Here is an 18,885-nt window from a genome sequence, read left to right on the forward strand (position 1 = left end):
TCATTTCCAATTTAAAAAAAAAATTTCCCCCAATTTTTCTAGCGTGTCTCAATGTTCAATTATTCCAAATCGGTCTGTATTTAAAATTCCTTAATGGGTCTTTACCTCCTATAATTGCTTTAGTAACTCTTCTTGCCCCACAAATCCACAGCCGTTGTTTAAGGCTAGGGGTCTTACTTATACAAATCCATGCTTTAACGTTGTTTCTCGCCTGGGTTGGTGTCACTCACCCGACTTCAAAGCAGATCGTTCTTTTCTTCTTTCCTCCTGCACAATTCTTTTTCGGTTTGTCACAGCTTTGTGGCAGCCGCCATGGCTGCCGCCCCCCACTGCCGACTCATAGAGGGTTCCCTCCGACCTCCGAGGAACTTACCTGTTCCTCTTGGTTGTCCGAGGCGCTCCTCTTCTCCCCCCGTCCCTGCAAGACGGGTTCGGTCCGAAGACCCATCGATGGCAGTTTGGCAGCGGGGGTTTTCGCGGGGCTCATCAGAGCCTGTTATTTCCCCAACTGTCTCGCCGCGACGCCAAACCGGAAGTCTCAAGTTACGACCTTTTTTGTTCCACACTTACAACTGTTGCAGCCTCCCCATGGTCACCTGATCAAAACTCAGACGCTCGGCAACTGACTCATATTTATGACGGTCGCAGTGTCCTGAGGTCATCTGATTCCCCTTTTGCAACCGTCACTGGGGAAGCCAGATTCACTTAACAACTGGGTTACTAACTTAACTGCCGTGATTCACTTAACAACTGTGGCGAGAAAGATCGTAAAACGGGGCAAAACTCACTCAACAACTGCCTTGCTCAGTGACAGAAATTTTGGGCTGAATTGTGGTCGTAAGCCGAGGACTGCCTGTCAAATCAATAACCCGCCAAACCTAACATGAACAGTTCATCTTTTCTTGGTCTGGAGTGGAGGAGTGCCAGAGTTTTAAATAAATTTAAATAAATTTAGCCTGGCTAGGTGGCTCAGGGGCTAAGATGCTGAGCTTGCCGATCAGAAAGGTCAGCAGTTCGGCGGTTCGAATCCCTAGTAGAGGTTCTCCTGCGTGAGCAGGGGGTTGAACTAGATGACCCCCAAGGTCCCTTCCGACTCTGTTACGGTTACACAATGCACACACATCTGAAAGTTAGAGCAACACCTGCGCTGCCCTCTAGTGGCGAACCTGGGCTGAGACAGGCGGGGAGCACACAGGTTGCAAATAAGGCCTTTGGGTTAATGGGCCTGCATGCCTTTGGGGCGGGGGAATGAGGGGGAGTGTGTATGTGTGTGTGTATTTCTCCTTCTGTGTGTGTGTGTGTGTCTCCTCTCCCCCATTTTTGTGTTTGTCTGCCTGTATCCGTCTCTGTGTTTCCCTCCCTCTGTATGTTTGTGTTTCTGTGTCTATCTGTGTGTCTTTCCCTCTCTCTCTCTCTCTCTCTCTCTCCCCTCTAAGTTTGTCTGTCTCCTGGAGTGTGTGTGTGTCTTTGATTGTGTGTGTGTGTGTGTTCCTCTCTCCCCCCTGCCCCCATTTGTCTGTCTGTCTCTCTTCTGGTGTGTGTGTGTGTGTGTGTCTTTCTCTCCCCCCCCTCCCCTCCCCCGGTTTCTGTGTGTGTCTCCCTCCCTGTTTGTATGTTTCTGTGTGTCTGCCGGTATCTGTGTGTGTGTGTCTCCTTGTCTGTCTTTTTCTCTCTCTCTCTCCCCCCACCCATGTGAATGTGTCTCTGTGTGTGTCTTTGTATGTGTATCTTTGTGTTTCTCCCTCTCACTCTATGTAGGTCTGTCTTTGTATGAGAGTGTGTGTGTCTGTTCCTCTGTGTATCTGTGTGTGTGTCTCTCTCCCTCTGTGTGTGTTTGTATGTCTCTCTCTCTCTCTCTCTTTCTCTCTCTCTCTCTCTCTCTCTCTCTCTCTCTCTCTCTCTGACTCTTCCTCTGTGTTTATTTGTTTATTTATTTATTTATTATTTAGATTTGTATACCGCCCTTCTCCCGAAGGACTCAGGGCGGTGCACAGCCAGATTAAAATACATACAATACAAAATTTAAAATAATTTAAAACAGAATTAAATCCAATTGGCTTCCCGAAATGTTTAAAACCCATTACCCTTAAAATAACCCTTTTAAAATTTTAAGCCAGCCCAGCTTGCTGGAATAGGAAGGTCTTCAAAGCTCGACGGAAGGTCCGGAGGTCCGGGATTAGTCGTATTCCTGGGGGTAGCTCATTCCAGAGGGCGGGTGCCCCCACAGAGAAGGCTCTCCCCCTGGGGGTCGTCAGTCGGCATTGCTTGACCGACGGCACCCTAAGGAGGCCCTCTCTGTGGGACCGAATTGGCCGGTGGGAGGTTATCGGTGGCAGAAGGTGGTCTCGCAAATAGCCGGGCCCTAAGCCATGGAGCACTTTAAAGGTGAGAACCAATACCTTGAAGCGCACCCGGAAGACCACCGGGAGCCAGTGCAGCTCGCGCAGGCAAGGTGTCACATGGGAGCACCAAGTCGCTCCCAAAATTACCCATGCAGCCGCATTCTGGACCAGCTGGAGCTTCCGAGTGCTCCTCAAGGGGAGCCCCATGTAGAGAGCATTGCAGTAGTCCAGGCGAGAGGTGACGAGGGCATGAGTGACCGTGCATAGGCAGTCCCGATCCAGAAAGGGACGCAACTGGCGTATCAGGCAAACCTGATAAAAAGCCCCCCTCGTCATATGTTCTTCTAAAGACAGCTGTGCATCCAGGAGGACGCCCAAGTTGCGAGCCCTCTCCGTGGGGGCCACTGACTCGCCCCCAATAGCCAGAGTTGGCACCAGCTGACTATATCGGGACGCCGGCATCCACAGCCACTCGGTCTTGGAAGGGTTGAGTCGAAGCCTGTTCCTCCCCATCCAGACCTGCACGGCCTCCAGGCACCGGGACATCACTTCAAGGGCATCGTTGGGGTGGTCTGGGCTGGAGATGTACAGCTGAGTATCATCAGCGTACAGATGGCATCGCACCCGAAATCCACGGATGATCTCACCCAGCGGCTTCACATAAATGTTGAACAGGAGAGGCGAGAGGACTGACCCTTGCGGCACCCCACAAACAAGGTGCCTCGGGGTCGACCTCTGCCCCCCTGCCAACACGGACTGCGACCGGTCAGAGAGATAAGAGGAGAACCACCGTAAAACGGTGCCTCCCACTCCCAACCCCTCTAGCCGGTGCAGCATGATACCATGGTCGATGGTATCAAAAGCCGCTGAGAGATCTAATAGGACCAGGACAGAGGAACAACCCCTGTCCTGAGCCCTCCAGAGATCATCAACCAACGCGACCAATGCCGTTTCCGTGCTGTACCCAGGCCTGAAGCTGGACTGGAACGGATCCAGATAGACAGCTTCATCCAGGTACTGTGGGAGCTGTCGCGCAACCACACTCTCGACAACCTTCGACACAAAGCAAAGGTTGGAGATAGGACGGTAGTTTGCCAAAACAGCCGGATCCAGAGAAGGCTTCTTGAGGAGGGGCCTCACCACCGCCTCTTTCAAGGCGGGAGGTAAGACACCCTCACTCAGAGAAGCATTAATGATCCTCTGGAGCCAGACTCGTGTAACCTCCCAGGTAGCCAGCACCAGCCAGGAGGGACACGGGTCCAATAAACATGTGGTTGCGTTCAATCTCCCCAGCAACCTGTCCACGTCCTCGGGAGTCACAGGATCGAACTCCTCCCAGATGACATTCTCAAGACCCGCCTCAGACACATCGCCTGAACCCACCCAGTCAGAGTCCAAGCCGTCCCGAATCTGAGCGATTTTATCGTGCAGATAACATGCAAAATCCTCAGCGCGCCCTTGCAAGGGGTCTTCCCGCGCTCCCAGATGGAGAAGGGAGCGGATCACCCTAAACAAGGTGGCTGGGTGATTATCTGCCGATGCGATAAGAGCGGAGAAGTAATTACACTTTGCCGCTTTTATCGCCACTAAGTAGGTCTTGATATAAGACCTAACTAGTGTTCGGTCAGATCCAGAACGACTAGCCCTCCAACTACTCTCTAGGCGTCTTTTCCGGCGCTTCATCTCCCTCAGCTCCTCGGAGAACCAAGGAGCTGGGCCGATTCGGCGCCGGGTCAGAGGCCGCAAAGGCACGACCCGATCTAAAGCACCAGCGGCCGCCCTGTGTGTGTTTGTCTCTCTTCCACTCTCTCTCTATTTGTGTGTGTGTGTGTGTGTATGTCTCTTTCTGTGTCTCTCTCTTCCTCTGTCTGTTCCTCTCTCTCGCTCTTTCTCTGAGTGTGTGTCTCTCTCTTCCTCAGTGTGTGTCTGTGTGTGTCTTCCTCTCTCTCTCTGTGTGTGTCTTCCTCTGTCTGTTCCTCTCTCTCCCTGTGTGTGTCTCTGTGTTTCTCTCTTTCTCTCTGTTTGTGTGTCTCTTCCTCTCTTTTTCTGTGTGTGTTTGTGTGTCTCTCTCTGATTGCCTCTCTTCCTCTGTCTGTTCCTCTCTCTCCCTGTGTGTGTGTGTCTCTCTCTTCCTCTCTGTCTCTCTCTCTGTTTGTGTGTGTGTCTCTTTCTCTGTGTGTCTCTCTTCCTGTCTGTTCCTCTCGCTCTTTCTCTGAGTGTATGTGTGTGTCTCTCTCCCTCAGTGTGTGTTTGTGTGTCTGTGTGTCTCTCTTCCTGTCTGTTCCTCTCTCCCTGTCTGTGTCTGTGTCTCTTCCTCTCTCTCTGTTTGTGTGTGTGTGTCTCTGTGTGTCTCTCTCTTCCTCTCTCTCTTCTCTCTCTGTGAGTGAGTGTGTGTGTGTGTGTCTGTCTGTCTGTCTCTCTCCCTCTGTCTGTTCCTCTCTCCCTGTGTGTATCTCTCTCTCTCCCTCTCTGTTTGTGTATGTGTGTCTCTCTCTTCCTCTGTCTGTTCCTCTCTCTCGCTCTTTCTCTGTGTGTGTGTGTGTGTGTGTGTGTGTGTGTGTCTCCCTCAGTGTGTCTCTGTGTGTCTGTCTCTCTCTGTGTGTCTCTCTTCCTGTCTGTTCCTCTCACCCTGTCTGTGTGTGTGTGTGTGTGTGTCTTCCTCTCTCCCTCTCTCTGTGTCTCTTTTCCTCTGTCTGTTCCTCTCTCTCCCTGTGTGTCTGTGTGTGTGTCTCTCTCTCTTCCTCTGTCTGTTCCTCTCTCTCTTCTCTCTCTCTGTGAGTATGTGTGTGTTTGTGTATGTTTTCCCAACTCAGAAACCGGGCGGGCCAGGCTCAGCCGACCGGCCCCCGCAGCTCTTACCAGGGACTCCACCTGGGCTGGTCAAACAGGTTTGGGAGTCCAAAGGACAAAAAGCTAGAAAATCGAAGTTGCGCACTTGACAAACTTGCGGAAGAGCTGCCCGGGCGGGGAGTTCCTGGCACCTAAAGCCGCTCCGGTTTATTCCCCCTTTCCCACCCCCCTCCACACACACATACATCCCGGGGTGAAAAAGCGAGCGTGCAAGGTGTGAGAAAAGAGAACCAGGTAAAGGACCCAGGATTTCTCTCCATCTCCCCGGTAAGTTTTCTAACCAGCAACTTTAATTTGGCTTCTCTCACACTTTTCTTCTGGTTTTTCCTCCTAAATGCCGTCAGATCCTTCCTGGGGCTCAACCGGTTGGGTTTCTGCCTGCTTGGCTTTTTTTGGCCGCTCAGCCTGGTGTGACACCGCTGATTCACGTCGTTTTAGCGTGAATCGTTCCGTGTGTTGTGCAAATCCAGAAAGTTGGTTGATCCAGTAGCCAAGTTAAGTGTGTAAACCCAACTGAAATACAGGTAGTCCTCGACTTACACTAAAGTTCATTTAGTGACTTTTCGAAGTTGCGCCGCTGCTGAAAAAAAAAAAGACTTATGAACATTTTTTCACACTTATGACCATCTTCGCGATTCGTGGGATCAAAATTCGGACGCTTGGCAACTGACTTGTATTTATGACGGGCGCAGCGTCTCCCTGAGTCACGCAATCCGCTTTTGTGACCTTCTTGTCAAGCCAAGTCGATGGGGAAGCCAGATTCACTTAACAACTGTGTGACTCACTTAACAACGGCAGCGATTCACTTAAAACAAACACAGCAAGGAAAGTCGTAAAATGGGGCATAACTTTTCACTTAGCCACATAAACGTTGGGGGATCAATTGTGGTCATAAATCAAGGACTATCTGTACCTTCACTGCTCCCCCCCCAACCTGGTGAGGAGGGGAGCTGAAATACTACACTGGTGTGTAGTTGTATAGTTACTTTCTTCAATTGCAGTCAGTTGGGTTTGCTGCATTTTGCTACACAACTTAACTTTTTGCTTCTTTTTCTGTGTTGGGTTCACATATAATGGATATTTTTTTTAAAAAAATGTAACCACGACAGCTTGTTTGCACATCATGTTAGGCCAGAACAGAGTTCCTTAATAGTAGTTTGTCTGGATTCCTACTTTATGTAGTTTGCTTAGCCATGCTTAGCATAAATAAGCCACAATTGGATGTGGCTGGATGCACGCAGGCAACTAATCTACGTTTAAGATACCATGGATAGGTTGGTGCGACATGCTACATACCGTAATAAACCTTGACATTTTTGTGCCTTTGTGTATAAACACAAACAGATCCAGAATTATGAAGTCGAGCAACTTAAAGTAACACTCTGCACATCTAATGAAGTAAATCCTAATTGATGGAAAAGTTTAACCCTATTCTACAACAGTTAAGTTATAGGAGGAGAGGCGGGTTAGCCTACCAACCAGTAGCAGGAAATCACATTTGATGAAGTAGAGTGAAGCTTATAAAACTTGGGTCAGTTTAATAAAACGTGTTACTAGGTTTGACAAAGGAGCGGTTACGGCCCTCTTGGTTTTTATAGCAGGAGGCAAATTCTGTTGGATATCGAAATGAAGATAAGGGCCAAAAACTGGCTTATTATTTGGATGTGGAAGTTGAAAAAAAACATCTCAAAAGAAACCTGTGACAAACCAAAGGTGCTTTTTTTCCCAGAGGCAACTGGACTTTCTGGTTTTTCTTTGAAGACGTTTCTCTTCTCATTCAAGAAGCTTCTTCAACTCTGACTGGATGGTGGGGAATGGAAGGATTGGTACTCCTTGCAGACGGCTGGTCATTTGCATCCTTTTAGAGGGTCGTTGAGGCCACTTGGAGGTTTCTCTGTGTCCTCAGGGTCACCTGAGTAGTGCAAATGGGGTGTGGAAGGACCCTTTTACCTGAGGACACAGATTTATCTGAGGATACAGAGTAACCTCCAAGTGGCCTCGACAAACCTCTAAAAGGATGCAAATGACCAGCTGTCTGCAAGGAGTATCAATCCTTCCCTTCCCCACCAACCAGTCAGAGCTGAAGAAGCTTCTTGGATGAGAAGCGAAACATCTTCAAAGAAAAACCAGAAAGTAAACAGAATAACAGAGTTGAAGGGACCTTGGAGGTCTTCTAGTCCAACCCTCTGCTTAGGCCTAGTTGCCTCTTGGGGGAAAAAAAACACTTTGAGACCACCACGACCTGGATGGCTGAGAATCTCCCTAGACATCGATGACAAACCCCTTTAATATCATTGCCAAGGAATTAACCAACATGGTTATTAAATTAACAAGCATCTAACCTAACCTAAAGCACAGTAACAATACACTGTAATTTATACTTGAGTGTTTCTCAGCCACAGTTATTTTAAGACAACTGGACTTCCAGCCAACACCCTAGAAGGCAGGCTGAAGCAGGGTGGATAAAAATCAATGATTTTTTTAAAAAAAATCAAAAAAATCAGATTCTTTTGATTTAAATCGGATTTTTTTTATTTAAATTGGATTTTTTTTATTTTTATTGAATTTATTTTAATAAAAAACTTTTGGGGTAAAAATCTTTCATAAGATCGTTTTCTATTTAAGATACATAAATAATTTAGTTTATTCAGCCTGAAATGGAGCTTAGTTATGTAGCACGAGGCTGTATATTCTGCAACACCGGGACTGTCGGTGAGTCAACAGTGGGTCAAAGGAGTAGCAGAGATGACAGTTGCTCTTTAAAAATTACGATTTAAATTGAGTTGATTTAAATCAAGCCTTTTTACTAGTGATTTAAATCAACTCGATGTAAATCAAATCCACCCTGGGCTGAAGATACAGAAGGATTTTGACAGACTTGAAAAATGGGGCGCTATCTAACAAAATGAAATTCAAGGGTGAGAAAAGTGAGGTTCTACATTTAGGCAAGAAAAAACCAAATGCACAGGTATAGGATAGGCCCGTGATGGCGAACCTGTGGCACGCAAAGCCATATCAGTGGGCACGCGAGCATTGCCCTAGCTCAGCTCCAGCGTACATGCGCGAGCCGGCCAGCTGATTTTCAGGCCTTCCGGGCCTACCGGAAGCCAGGAAACAGGCTGTTTCCGACCTCTGGAGGGCCTCCAGGAGTGGGGGGTAAGGAAGGCCCATTTTTCGCCCTCCCCAGGCTCCAAGAAAGCCTCTGGAGCCTGGGGAGGGCGAAAAAACGGGCCTACCGTGTCCACCGTGCCATCACATGCCAAAAGCGGGGGGGAACGCGGGGGAGTTGCGCACATACACGGGGCACATTGAATTACGGTGTGGGCACATGCGCGTGTCACCCCCCCCTCCGCACTCCCCTCACTTTTGGCACGCGACAACAAAAAGGTTAGCCATGACTGGGATAGGTGGTACTTGGCTCAATAGCAGTAACTGTGAGAGGGATCTTGGAGTCCTAGTGGACAACCATTTAGATAGGAGCCAGCCGTGTGCTGCAGCTGCCAAAAAAGCCAACACAGTTCTGGGCTGCATCAACAGAGGGATAGAATCAAGATCACGGGAAGTGTTAATACCACTTTATAATGCTTTGGGAAGGCCACACTTGGAATACGGCATCCAGTTTTGGTCGCCATGATGTAAAAAAATTGTTGAGACTCTAGAAAGAGTGCAGAGAAGAGCAACAAAGATGATGAGGGGGCTGGAGGCTAAAACATACAAAGAACAGTTGCTGGAATTGGGTATGTCTAGTTTAATGAAAAGAAGGACTAGGGGGGACATGATAGCAGTGTCCCAATATCTGCCACAAAGAAGTGAGGGTCAAATTCTTCTCCAAAGCTCCAGAGGGCAGGACAAGGAACAATAGATTGAAAGTAATCAAGGAGAGAAGCAACCTGGAACGAAGGAGAAACTTCCTGACAGTGAGAACAATTAACCAGTAGAACATTAAACTAGACCTACCCAATTCCTGTAGACTTTCTTCATATGTTTTAGTGTCCAGCTCCCTAATCATGAAAATTTTTCCTTTTTGCTGCTTCTTGCAGACTTTTGTTCAGCAGGAAGGCCTCAGAGCCACCCTCTCTGTATCCCTTGGCTGTCTCCAAACCAATTTATTTATATTTTTCCATCCCTTTTGCAGCACCGAGAACCGGCCGCAGCACATCCTGTGATTTTTTTTTCCCAGAGCCTCCTCCCATTCTGGGGAAGAAGGGATGGAGACTGCAAAGATTTAGCAGAAAAAAGCTCAACAGATACAGAACAAACTTTTTCTAAAACACTTGAAGATGTCGTCCGTTGTTCCTTCAGAAGATTTGGCGATGGTGCCCCTGGGGAAGGACTCGTCCCCTGCTGCCCAGCTGGCCCAGCCTCACACCCAGGAGCCGAGTTCGAATGACCCTGAGGCAACTTTGCCCTGGGACCGAGCCCAACAAGACGTAGCAGGCGAGATGCTTGGGGTTTTGGAGACGGACGCCCGGCCGAGCCCGGAAGGGAGCATGAAGGCAGCTGCGTTGGGCTCCAGCATGGACCATCAAGCTTTCCTGAAGCCTCTGGAGGACGACGAGTATAGTGGGATGCCCGCCGTGGCAGCCCATGCCTTCGTCCCCATCGACCCCCTCTGCATCGAACGCCGTCCCAGGAGCCACAAGAAGCAGGCGTGGCAGCTGGAAGTGCCACCGCAGGACAGGGCACCGTGCCAGGAGGAGAAGGGCGACCCCGACCAGCACCCCTTCCTCGACCGAGGCTGCTCGGGCTGTTCGCATGACTTCCCCGATCCTGCCGGGGAGCCGTTCCAGAACCCGTGTTGCCGGACGAAGGGCTGTTGCAACTCGGTCAACCTCAAAGCCGTGGCTTCCATGACTACCGCTTTGATCATCTTCCCGGGCTTGATCTACAGCGCCTACGTCTTCCTGCCTTTCGATGTGCCCATCATGGAGAGCATGAGCGCCCGGCTGGTATACACACTGCGCTGCGGGGTGTTCGCCACTTTCCCCATCATTTTAGGTGAGCGGAGTCTGCTTGCCATGGAGAAGGTGCCAGGCAGGGGAAGCTGACATTCATCGTCAGCACAGAGTCCCCTACATTCATTCCTCAGGGCTGGCGAGATTGTTAAGGATATTTTTGGCTCATAACTGATGTTATGGGTTATTGAGCAGAGTACCCCTTGAGTATGCACATGAAAGCGGCTGAGAGTGAATGACCACAGTTAATATACTGACACACTGAGTTGTGGTAGTCTTTTACTTTTAGAAGAAAGTAAAGCAAAGTCCAATAACAAGCCAAGTCATACACAGATAAGGCGATAAGTTAAAATATCAATTCAGGGATATTCCAAGTACAAAGTCTTCTTATCAGTTGTTGTCATTACACAATAAAACAGTTCTTCTCGAGTTTCAAACAGGAACAAGTTCAGTATTAAAACATTCAATAAATAGTAGAAAGCAACAAGTAGCAATAATCAAACAGTGATCTTTCAGAGAGATCAGGTAGAGAGTAACTGCAAATAAGCAGATAAAATGGTATAGTGTTCTCAAGCCATGATTCAGGCTTCCCCTTAAGTACATTGGCTACAGACCTTAGCCAATCAGGATACAGAATGATGCAATACAGTCTTAAAGCAATATAATACCTTTTGACAAACATGTATTGATAGTTTATATATTGCCTGACCAACTAGTTAGACAATAGGCATTTCCTAACAGAGAGACTCCGTTGAAGCGCTCCACGAGCCAGGAAATCTGCACGCGAAGTCCCCAAAAAAGCAAAAAAAAATAAAAATAAAATAATAACCCCCCCCCCCAATAATTGCCGTACTGAACGCATCGTGATGCTGGCCATCTTGCCATCTTTGGCCACCAGGAAAGCCAGCTATAAATTCTACAACCAAGTGCCGGTTGGGCTATTTTCCAGATATTCCCCTTTATTTATTTATTTATTTGGAAAATTTGTATGGCTGCCCAACTCAGTGACTCCGGGCAAAATAAAAGCCCCAAATATAAAAATCCAATGAACTCCTCAACCATTTACGACGGCTGCAATGTCCCAGGGTCATGTGAATCGCTCTTTGCGACTTTTCCAGCTGGCTTCCCACAAGCAGAGACAATGCAGGAAGCCAGATTCACTGAACAACCATGTCTCAGTTAATGATCGTAGTACAGATAGTCCTCGACTTACAACCACAATTGAGCTCAACATTTCTGTTGTTAAGTTAGACATTTGGCTCCTCCCAGGCCCTCCCTCCCTCCATTTATATATTATATTCTATATTAACATTATATTCTATAATTATATTCTATAATTAATTCTATTCTATTCTATTCTATTCTATTCTATTCTATTCTATTCTATTCTATTCTATTCTATTCTATTCTATTCTATTCTTATTCTTCTTGTGCCATGTCCATCATCGGACATTGGCGATCATGTTGGCAATCCTATTTTTGTCAACAGCCGTATGAAAAAGTGCTGCTGAATTTTGTCCAAACCAGCCCCTTAGGTTTTGAAGCCATGATGTTCTTCTTCTGCCTGGGCCTCGTTTGCCTTCAGTCTTTCCCTGGAGGATGAAGTGAAGGACGTCGTATTTTTCTGAGTGTTGCATCACATGTCCAAAATACTCTAATGGCTTTGATTATTTCCCTTTGTTTTCCCAGGCGGCTTATCACCTACTCATTTGTGATTTTGTTAACTAATCTAATCTAATCTAATCTAATCTAATCTAATCTAATCTAATCTAATCTAATCTAATCTAACCTAATCTAATCTAGTCAGACCTTCCTTAAAGATGATGGGAATTGTCCCCAAATCGTTCGGAATTCTGCCTCAGGTACAGAATTATCTCCTTGGGGACAGGGGTGAAATCTACTCACCTTCCCTAACGGTTCGGAAGTAGGCACGCCGCACTATCGTCACATGCAATTTTGGACCCTCCGTGCATACACAAAGCCTTCTGTGCATGCACAGAGGGTCAAAAACAGGTTACTTCCTGGTTAAAACCAGGAAGTAATGACGTCCGGGCAGGTGGGTGGAGCCTCGCACTGCCGCCACTGCCGGTTTGCCGAACCATGCGCTGCCACCACTACCAATTCACACGAACCGATAGCATCTCACCACTGCCTTGGTAGTCTGAAGGCTAAATCAAAAGATGAATGGCTTAAGGGAACTAGGTATGTTTAGCCTAACAAAGATAAGAGCCTTGGTAGTACAGGGGTTTAAGGCACCCTCTTATTAAGCTTATTAAGACCAGCTGCCTGCAATTACTGCAGGGTTCGAATCTCGCCAAGGCTCAAGGTTGACTCAGCCTTCCATCCTTTCTAAGGTAGGTGAAATGAGGACCCAGTTTGTGGGGGCAATAAGCTGACTTTGTATAAATATACAAAAGGATGAAGGCTATTGCTGAGCACATTGTAAGCCGCCCTGAGTCTTCGGAGAAGGGCGGCATATAAATCAAATTAAAAAAAAAAAAAAAAGAGAAGGACCAGGGGGTGACCTGATATCATCTTCCAATATTTGAGGGGCTGCCACAAGGAACAAAAGCCCCTGAATGCAGGGTAAGAAGTAACAGATGGAAACTAATCAAGGGGAGAAGCAACCTAGAACTAAAGAGAAATTTTCTGACAGTGAGGACAATCAGTGGAATGGCTTGCCTTTGGAAATTGTGGGTTGCCCCATCACTGAAGGCTTTTAAGAAGGGATTGGACAGCCATTTGACTGGCATGTTATAAGACAGTGATGGCTAACCTTTTTGTCATCACATGCTAGAAGGAGGGAGAGCGGGGGGGTGGGAGTCACGCACATGTCCACAACCATAATTCTATGCGTCCCGCCCCTGCGCATGTGTGCATGACCCTGCCCCCGCTCTCCCTGCTCCTGGCATGTGATGGCCCAGTAGGCCCGTTTTTCTCTCTCACCTGGCTCCAGAGACTTTCTAGGAGTCTGGGGAGGGTGAAAACAGCCTTCTCCATCCCTCCGGAGGCCCTCTGGAGGCCAGAAACGGCCCGTTTGCCAACTTCCGGTCCCACCGGAAGTTGGCAAATGGCCATTTCGGGCCTCCGGAGGGCCTCCTGTGAGGGGGGGAGGCCGTTTTCGCCCTCCCCAGACTCCTAGAGAGGCTCTGGAGGCTGGGGCCAGCAAAAAAACAGGCCTTCCCCACCAACCCCCGAGGCCCTCTGGAGGCAGGAAACAGCCTGTTTCCCTACTTCTGGTGGGCCCAAAAGGCCCGAAAATCAGCTGGCCAACACACGCATGCATGCCGGAGCTGAGCTTGCATGCCCATTGATATGGCTATGCATGCCATCTGTGGCACGCATGCCATAGGTTCACCATCAGAGTTATAAGATCTCCTGCTTGAGCAGGGGGTTGGACTACAAGACCTCCAAGGTCCCTTCCAGCTCTATGATTCAATCAGGTCCCCTCTGAGCCAGCCTTTCTTGACCCCTTCCTCCTGTCCCTCTTCCCCCTGCAGGGATGATGGTTTACGGGGTGTCCCGCCTTTGTGCCTCCTCCCTGCAGCCTTTTGAGGAGCTGAGCCGGGAGGTGGAGATCCATCGGCATTTCGTCTCCCAGTCGGTCGACCTCTTCATTCTTTATTTCTTCAACATCGCTGTCCTTTCCACCTACCTGTCCCAGGAAGGGCTCAAGCTGATCCCGCTGCTGACGGGCCTTTTTGCCATCTCACGGTAAGTCTCTCCTCTCACTTCTGGATCCTTCCTCTGGGTTGGATCCATTTGCCTGGTAGAGTCTCCTTCTTGAGCAGCGGGTTTCATGCCCTTGTCGGAGCCTGAATCTGCAGAGGAGGAGCCGGAGTTGGAGCTGATGGAGATGGGGTGGGCGGTTTCGTTGGTGTGTGGGGAAGAGCAGGCTGAGGCAGCCTAGGGCCCCTCAGGATTAGGACAGCTTGTAGGCAGGGAGGAACAGGGGCAGGATGACCGAGAGAGAGTAAGCAGTGGACACAAGAAGCGACAAGAGCTCTGGCAGCAAAGACAGCCCCCTCCTGATCCCCAAGCATGGAGAGTGGAGAGAAGGTGGGAACAGCGCAGGCCGACCTGATGATTTGGGAGGAGAGCGCCCCGCCCTTCTTCACAAGGCACACCCAGGGACTGAGATTTAAGGAAACACTGTGGGGAGAATTTATCGGGAACAAACACTGAATTGGTAGAGTTGGGTGTGCCGGTACAGACATTTGGAATTTGCAACACTGATTGCTTCTTCCTGACTTCGTGGACTTGGGCTTGTTCCTTACTTTATGGACTCATTGTTTGTTCCTTGGTTCATGGACTCCTTTCTCTGTTCCTTTGCTTTGCTGCACTGGGCAGTCAGAGGCTGCTCTCTCTCTCTCTTTATATGTGTGTGTGTGTGTGTGTGTGTGTGTGTGTGTGTGTGTACATGCTTTGCTTGGGGACTTGCCAAAAACATGGGAAAGGGGAGTTTGAACTCTCAGCTGGCTGTGTGACTTTCATGCCTTGTCCCAAGTCATCACACGATTGGACTAGAAGACCTCCGAGGTCCCTTCCAACTCTTGTTATTCATCCATCGTTTAACCTTGTTTTTCAACCATCGCCCCTTGAAGAAAGGTGGTTCTTCAACTCCCAGAATTCCCCAGCCAGCCTGAGCTGCTTAGACCAGGGGTGGGCAAATATGGCCCCTTTATGACCTGTGGATTTCAACTCCCAGAATTCCTTAGCCAGCTTGGCTGTCTCAGGAATTCTGGGAGTTCAAGTCCACAGGTTGTAAAAGGGCCAGAGTTGCCCACCCCTGACTTAGGTTGAAGTTCTAATATGTTTAAAACAGGCTGGCTGGGGAATTCTGGGAGTTGAAGTCCCACCCCTCTTCAAGGGGCCAATTTTGACAGACAAAAATGTATTGAAATGTGTTCATCAGACAAATATGTCAGCAGGCTCCTGGTTTTTTTAAATTTTATTTTAAGATTGAAAAAAACCGATTGTTGGGAAACCTCCATCCTGTTGACGGTACAGTTGGTTTAGGAAGTTTTTTAATATATTAAAAGCCTTTTAATATATATATATGTTTTCTGAGGTTTTCGCGGGTGTTTGTATGTAGGTCTTTGGTTATTCGGTTTTCTACCGCATAAAATTGGAGGTTTCTTGGCAATGTTTCGACAAAATCTCATTCGTCATCTTCAGGCTGGTGTTTTTGGTTTCGTGCTTCTAGGAGCAATGTGTGTGATCGCAGCTGTTTCTTCCTTTTAACTGCCACTGGGGGTGTGAACTGATTGGGTGGGAGCCCAGACTGACACCCACCATGAAGAGGTGGCACGGCCACGAACACGAAGCCAAACAACAGCAACACAGCTCACCAGCTCAAATCCCCCTGCTACTCAAACTAACCTGAACACAATCAAGCCCCCACCTAAACAAAACACACACCCAGCCAATCAGAGCACAGCCAACCCCCCATCCAATCAGAGCACAGCCAAACCCCCAACCAATCAGAAGACACCTCCACCCAATCAGAACACAGCCAAGCTCCTTATATATTTATATATATATTTGGGGTGCTGAAAGGCGAATGGGCAGCCGTTTTTGGTGGCAAGAAGAATCCGATGGGAGTCTGCTGGCATTTTTTTTTTTCTAATTCAGATTTTATAACTGGGTGTATTCTTTTGTGAGCTGCAACACCATTCATCAGATACATGTAGTGGCTGGACCAAAGTTTCCCAACTTTGGCAACTTGCAGAAGGGTGGATTTCAATTTCCGGAATTTCCCAGCCTGTTGGGAAATCTCCATTGCGATTTTACATTGAAGTTAGTGTTATGCAACCGCTGTGCAGATATGAGGGAGGGGTTCCTGGATTTAGAGAAGAGCAGGCATGTCCTGATGGGGGTTTGTGAGAAACTCTAGCGAAGATTCTGTGCAGTTTGGAGAACCCACAAATCCCACTCTTGGCTGGCCCTCCCCACCAGTGGTGGGTTGCTCCTGGTTCACACTGGTTCGCAAGAACCGGTAGTAAAAATTTGTAGTAGTTCCGAGAACCGGTAATAACATTGGCTGGCCACACCCCCGAACCGGTCCCCGGCCCGGTCCCCGCTCACTTACCCCGCCCACCTCATCAGAGGCTTTTTTTTTTTTTTTTTACTTTTACCTCTTTGGCCGAAAAAATGTTGTTAAAAGTTAAAAAAAAAGCCTCTGATGATCCCATGGCTCAGCTGGGATTGTCAGAGGCTTTTCAAAGCATTTTTTCTACAACCTCTTCAGCCGAAGGGGTGGTAAAAAAAATGCTTTGAAAAGCCTCTGACGATCTCAGCTGATCGGCAGAGGCTTTTCAAAGCAATTTTTTCTGCAATCTCTTAAGGTTGTCGAAAAATGCTTTTAAAAGTAAAAAAAAAAAAGTTGGCCACACCCACCCAGTCACATTACCCCCCAAGCCACCCCGACAAAATAAACCATGCCCACAGAACCGGTAGTAAAAAAATTTAGAACCCACCCCTCCTGCCCATCTCGAGCCACCGCTCCCAAGAGTCCCCACCTGGCCTGTTTTGGATGCAGGAAAGTGCACAGTGTGCACAGAGACTCAGGGAGGGCAAAAAATGGACCTACCGGAAGTTCATCTTCCTGGCGTGTGCACGCGGACTGGGCGGCTGCTCCCGGTTTGCACCGGTTCACAAGAACCGGTAGTAAAAATTTGTAGTAGTTCCGAGAACCGGTAATAACATTGGCTGGCCACGCCCCTGAACCGGTCCCCAGCCCAGTCGCCGCTCGCTTAACCCGCCCACCTCATCAGAGGCGTCTTTTTTTTTTTTTTACTTTTAAAAGCATTTTTCTACAACTTCTTCGGCCAAAAAATGCTTTTAAAAGTAAAAAAAAAAAGCCTCTGATGATCACGTGGCTCAGCTGGGATCGTCAGAGGCTTTTCAAAGTATTTTTTCTACCACCAAGAGGTGGTAAAAAAAAATGCTTTGAAAAGCCTCTGATGATCCCAGCTGAGTTGCCTGAACGGCAGAGGCTTTTCAAAGCATTGTTTTCTGCAACCTCTTCAGCCGAAGAGGTGGTAAAAAAATGCTTTGAATAGCCTCTGATGATCCCAGCTGAGTTGCCTGATCCGCAGAGGATTTTCAAAGCATTTTTTTCTGCAACCTCTTAAGATTAAAAAAAAAAAGTTGGCCACGCCCACAGAACCGGTAGTAAAAAAAATTTAGAACCCACCCCTGGGTTCGTCATCACAAGTATAGAGTCTCCAGCTTGAGCAGAGGGTTGGACTAGAAGACCTCCAAGGTCCCGACTCTCTTATTCTTATTCGGTTATCTGTTAACTGGAATTGTTCCTGTGAAATGCAAGCAAGGGCTGGAATTTTAATGGGATACCCACAAGGACGCAACGGATGTGACGCTTGGATCCCACCATCATGGCTGCCATTTTGACCATTTTTCTTTCTCACCCTTTTAGGCTTCTCTACTGGCTGGCGTACGCCATGGGCCGCTCGTTCCGAGGCTTTGGATTTGGCCTGACCTTCTTCCCCTTGGTCGCCATGTTGCTCTTCAACCTCTACAGCATGTTTCTGCTGGACACGGAGAACATGTTTGCCGTGAGGAGTCCCAAGGCGGCTTCTCCGTTGAAGAAGGAAAAGGAGTTGGACGTCTCCAGGCCCTGGTACTGGGGGTGAAGCCGAGCAGAGCCCCAAGCCAAGGAATATCCCAGTCTTCTCTTTCTGAACCGTTGCTGGGCTCATTTCCACCCTTGGCCGACTGTAGAATTTGGAGGAGCCTCCCCGAGGTCATGTAGTCTCACCCCGCCTCTGTCCAGACCAGTGAAAGCATCCCAGTTGAGAAGACTGGCCGACCTCAGCTCAACTCCTTGGAGAGAATCCCATCTCTGCTCTGCACCCTTGGAGCCTCGGCCAGCTTATTTAGAAGTCCTTTCTGATCTTTATCTGGGTGCCTTCCTACCACTGGAAGCCATCTTCTGTTCTTGGAAGGAAAGAAGCCAAATCTGGTCCTTCTTCTCTCTTTAGAGATGGGAGGTGGGCTGGCACATTCCATATTCCCTTCAATATTTTCCACGAAATTCAATACATCCCCCCAATCGAAGAGGAGAATTCGGGGAGACATGCTGGCTGTCTTCCAGTATTTGAGGGGCTGTCACAAAGAAGAGGGGTTTGATTATTAATTAACAATTACTGTATTTTTTTGGACTATAAGACACACTTTTTTGTCTCCCAAAAGGGGGTGAAAGTTTGTGCAATTTATAGCTCGAATATTGCCGAAACTCCATCCACCCGCTGTTTTTTGTCCTCCGCATGCCCCATTTTGGCGCCTTTTTTTCAGCTTTTTCAGGCCCTTTTTCCATGACTTTTTTCAGCCTGTTTTTGAGGCTTTTGGGGGGGGGGGCTTTTTTTTTTTGAAAATTAAAAAAAAAAAAACCCTGCTGAAAAAGGCCTCAAAAACAGGCTGAAAAAAGCCTCAAAAACAGGCTGAAAAAAGCCTCGGAAACGGGCTGAAAAAAAGCCTTGGAAACGGGCCAAAAAAAGGCCCAAAAACGGGGCGTGCAAAGGACCAAAAAAGGCCAGTGAGTGGGCGGGGTTTTGGCAATATTCGGTCTATAAGATGCACAGACTTTCACCCCCTTTTGGGAGACAAAAAAGTGCATATAATAGTCTGAAAAAATACAGTAATTGTTAATTAATAATCAACCCCCTCTTCTTTGTGACAGTCCCTCAAACACTGGAAGACATTCGATGGATGGAACA

At 48.1% G+C, this 18,885-nt stretch overlaps 1 protein-coding gene across 1 annotated transcript; it reads left to right on the forward strand.

Annotated features, from left to right (window-relative positions):
* The first annotated feature begins 5,378 nt into the window (after nucleotides 1–5,378).
* Nucleotides 5,379–17,947, forward strand: TMEM79 (transmembrane protein 79). The gene is made up of 4 exons (XM_070950930.1): nucleotides 5,379–5,459; nucleotides 9,328–10,190; nucleotides 13,648–13,861; nucleotides 17,586–17,947. Exons 2-4 carry the CDS (start codon nucleotides 9,473–9,475, stop codon nucleotides 17,800–17,802), a joined length of 1,149 nt encoding a protein of 382 aa, XP_070807031.1. The 5' UTR covers nucleotides 5,379–5,459; nucleotides 9,328–9,472; the 3' UTR covers nucleotides 17,803–17,947.
* Nucleotides 17,948–18,885: the final 938 nt, after the last annotated feature.

This window comes from Pituophis catenifer, unplaced genomic scaffold (assembly GCF_029215685.1).
Source record: "Pituophis catenifer annectens isolate HBS135680 unplaced genomic scaffold, rPitCat1.0.hap2 SCAF_10, whole genome shotgun sequence".
In the NCBI taxonomy this organism is placed as follows: domain Eukaryota; kingdom Metazoa; phylum Chordata; class Lepidosauria; order Squamata; family Colubridae; genus Pituophis; species Pituophis catenifer.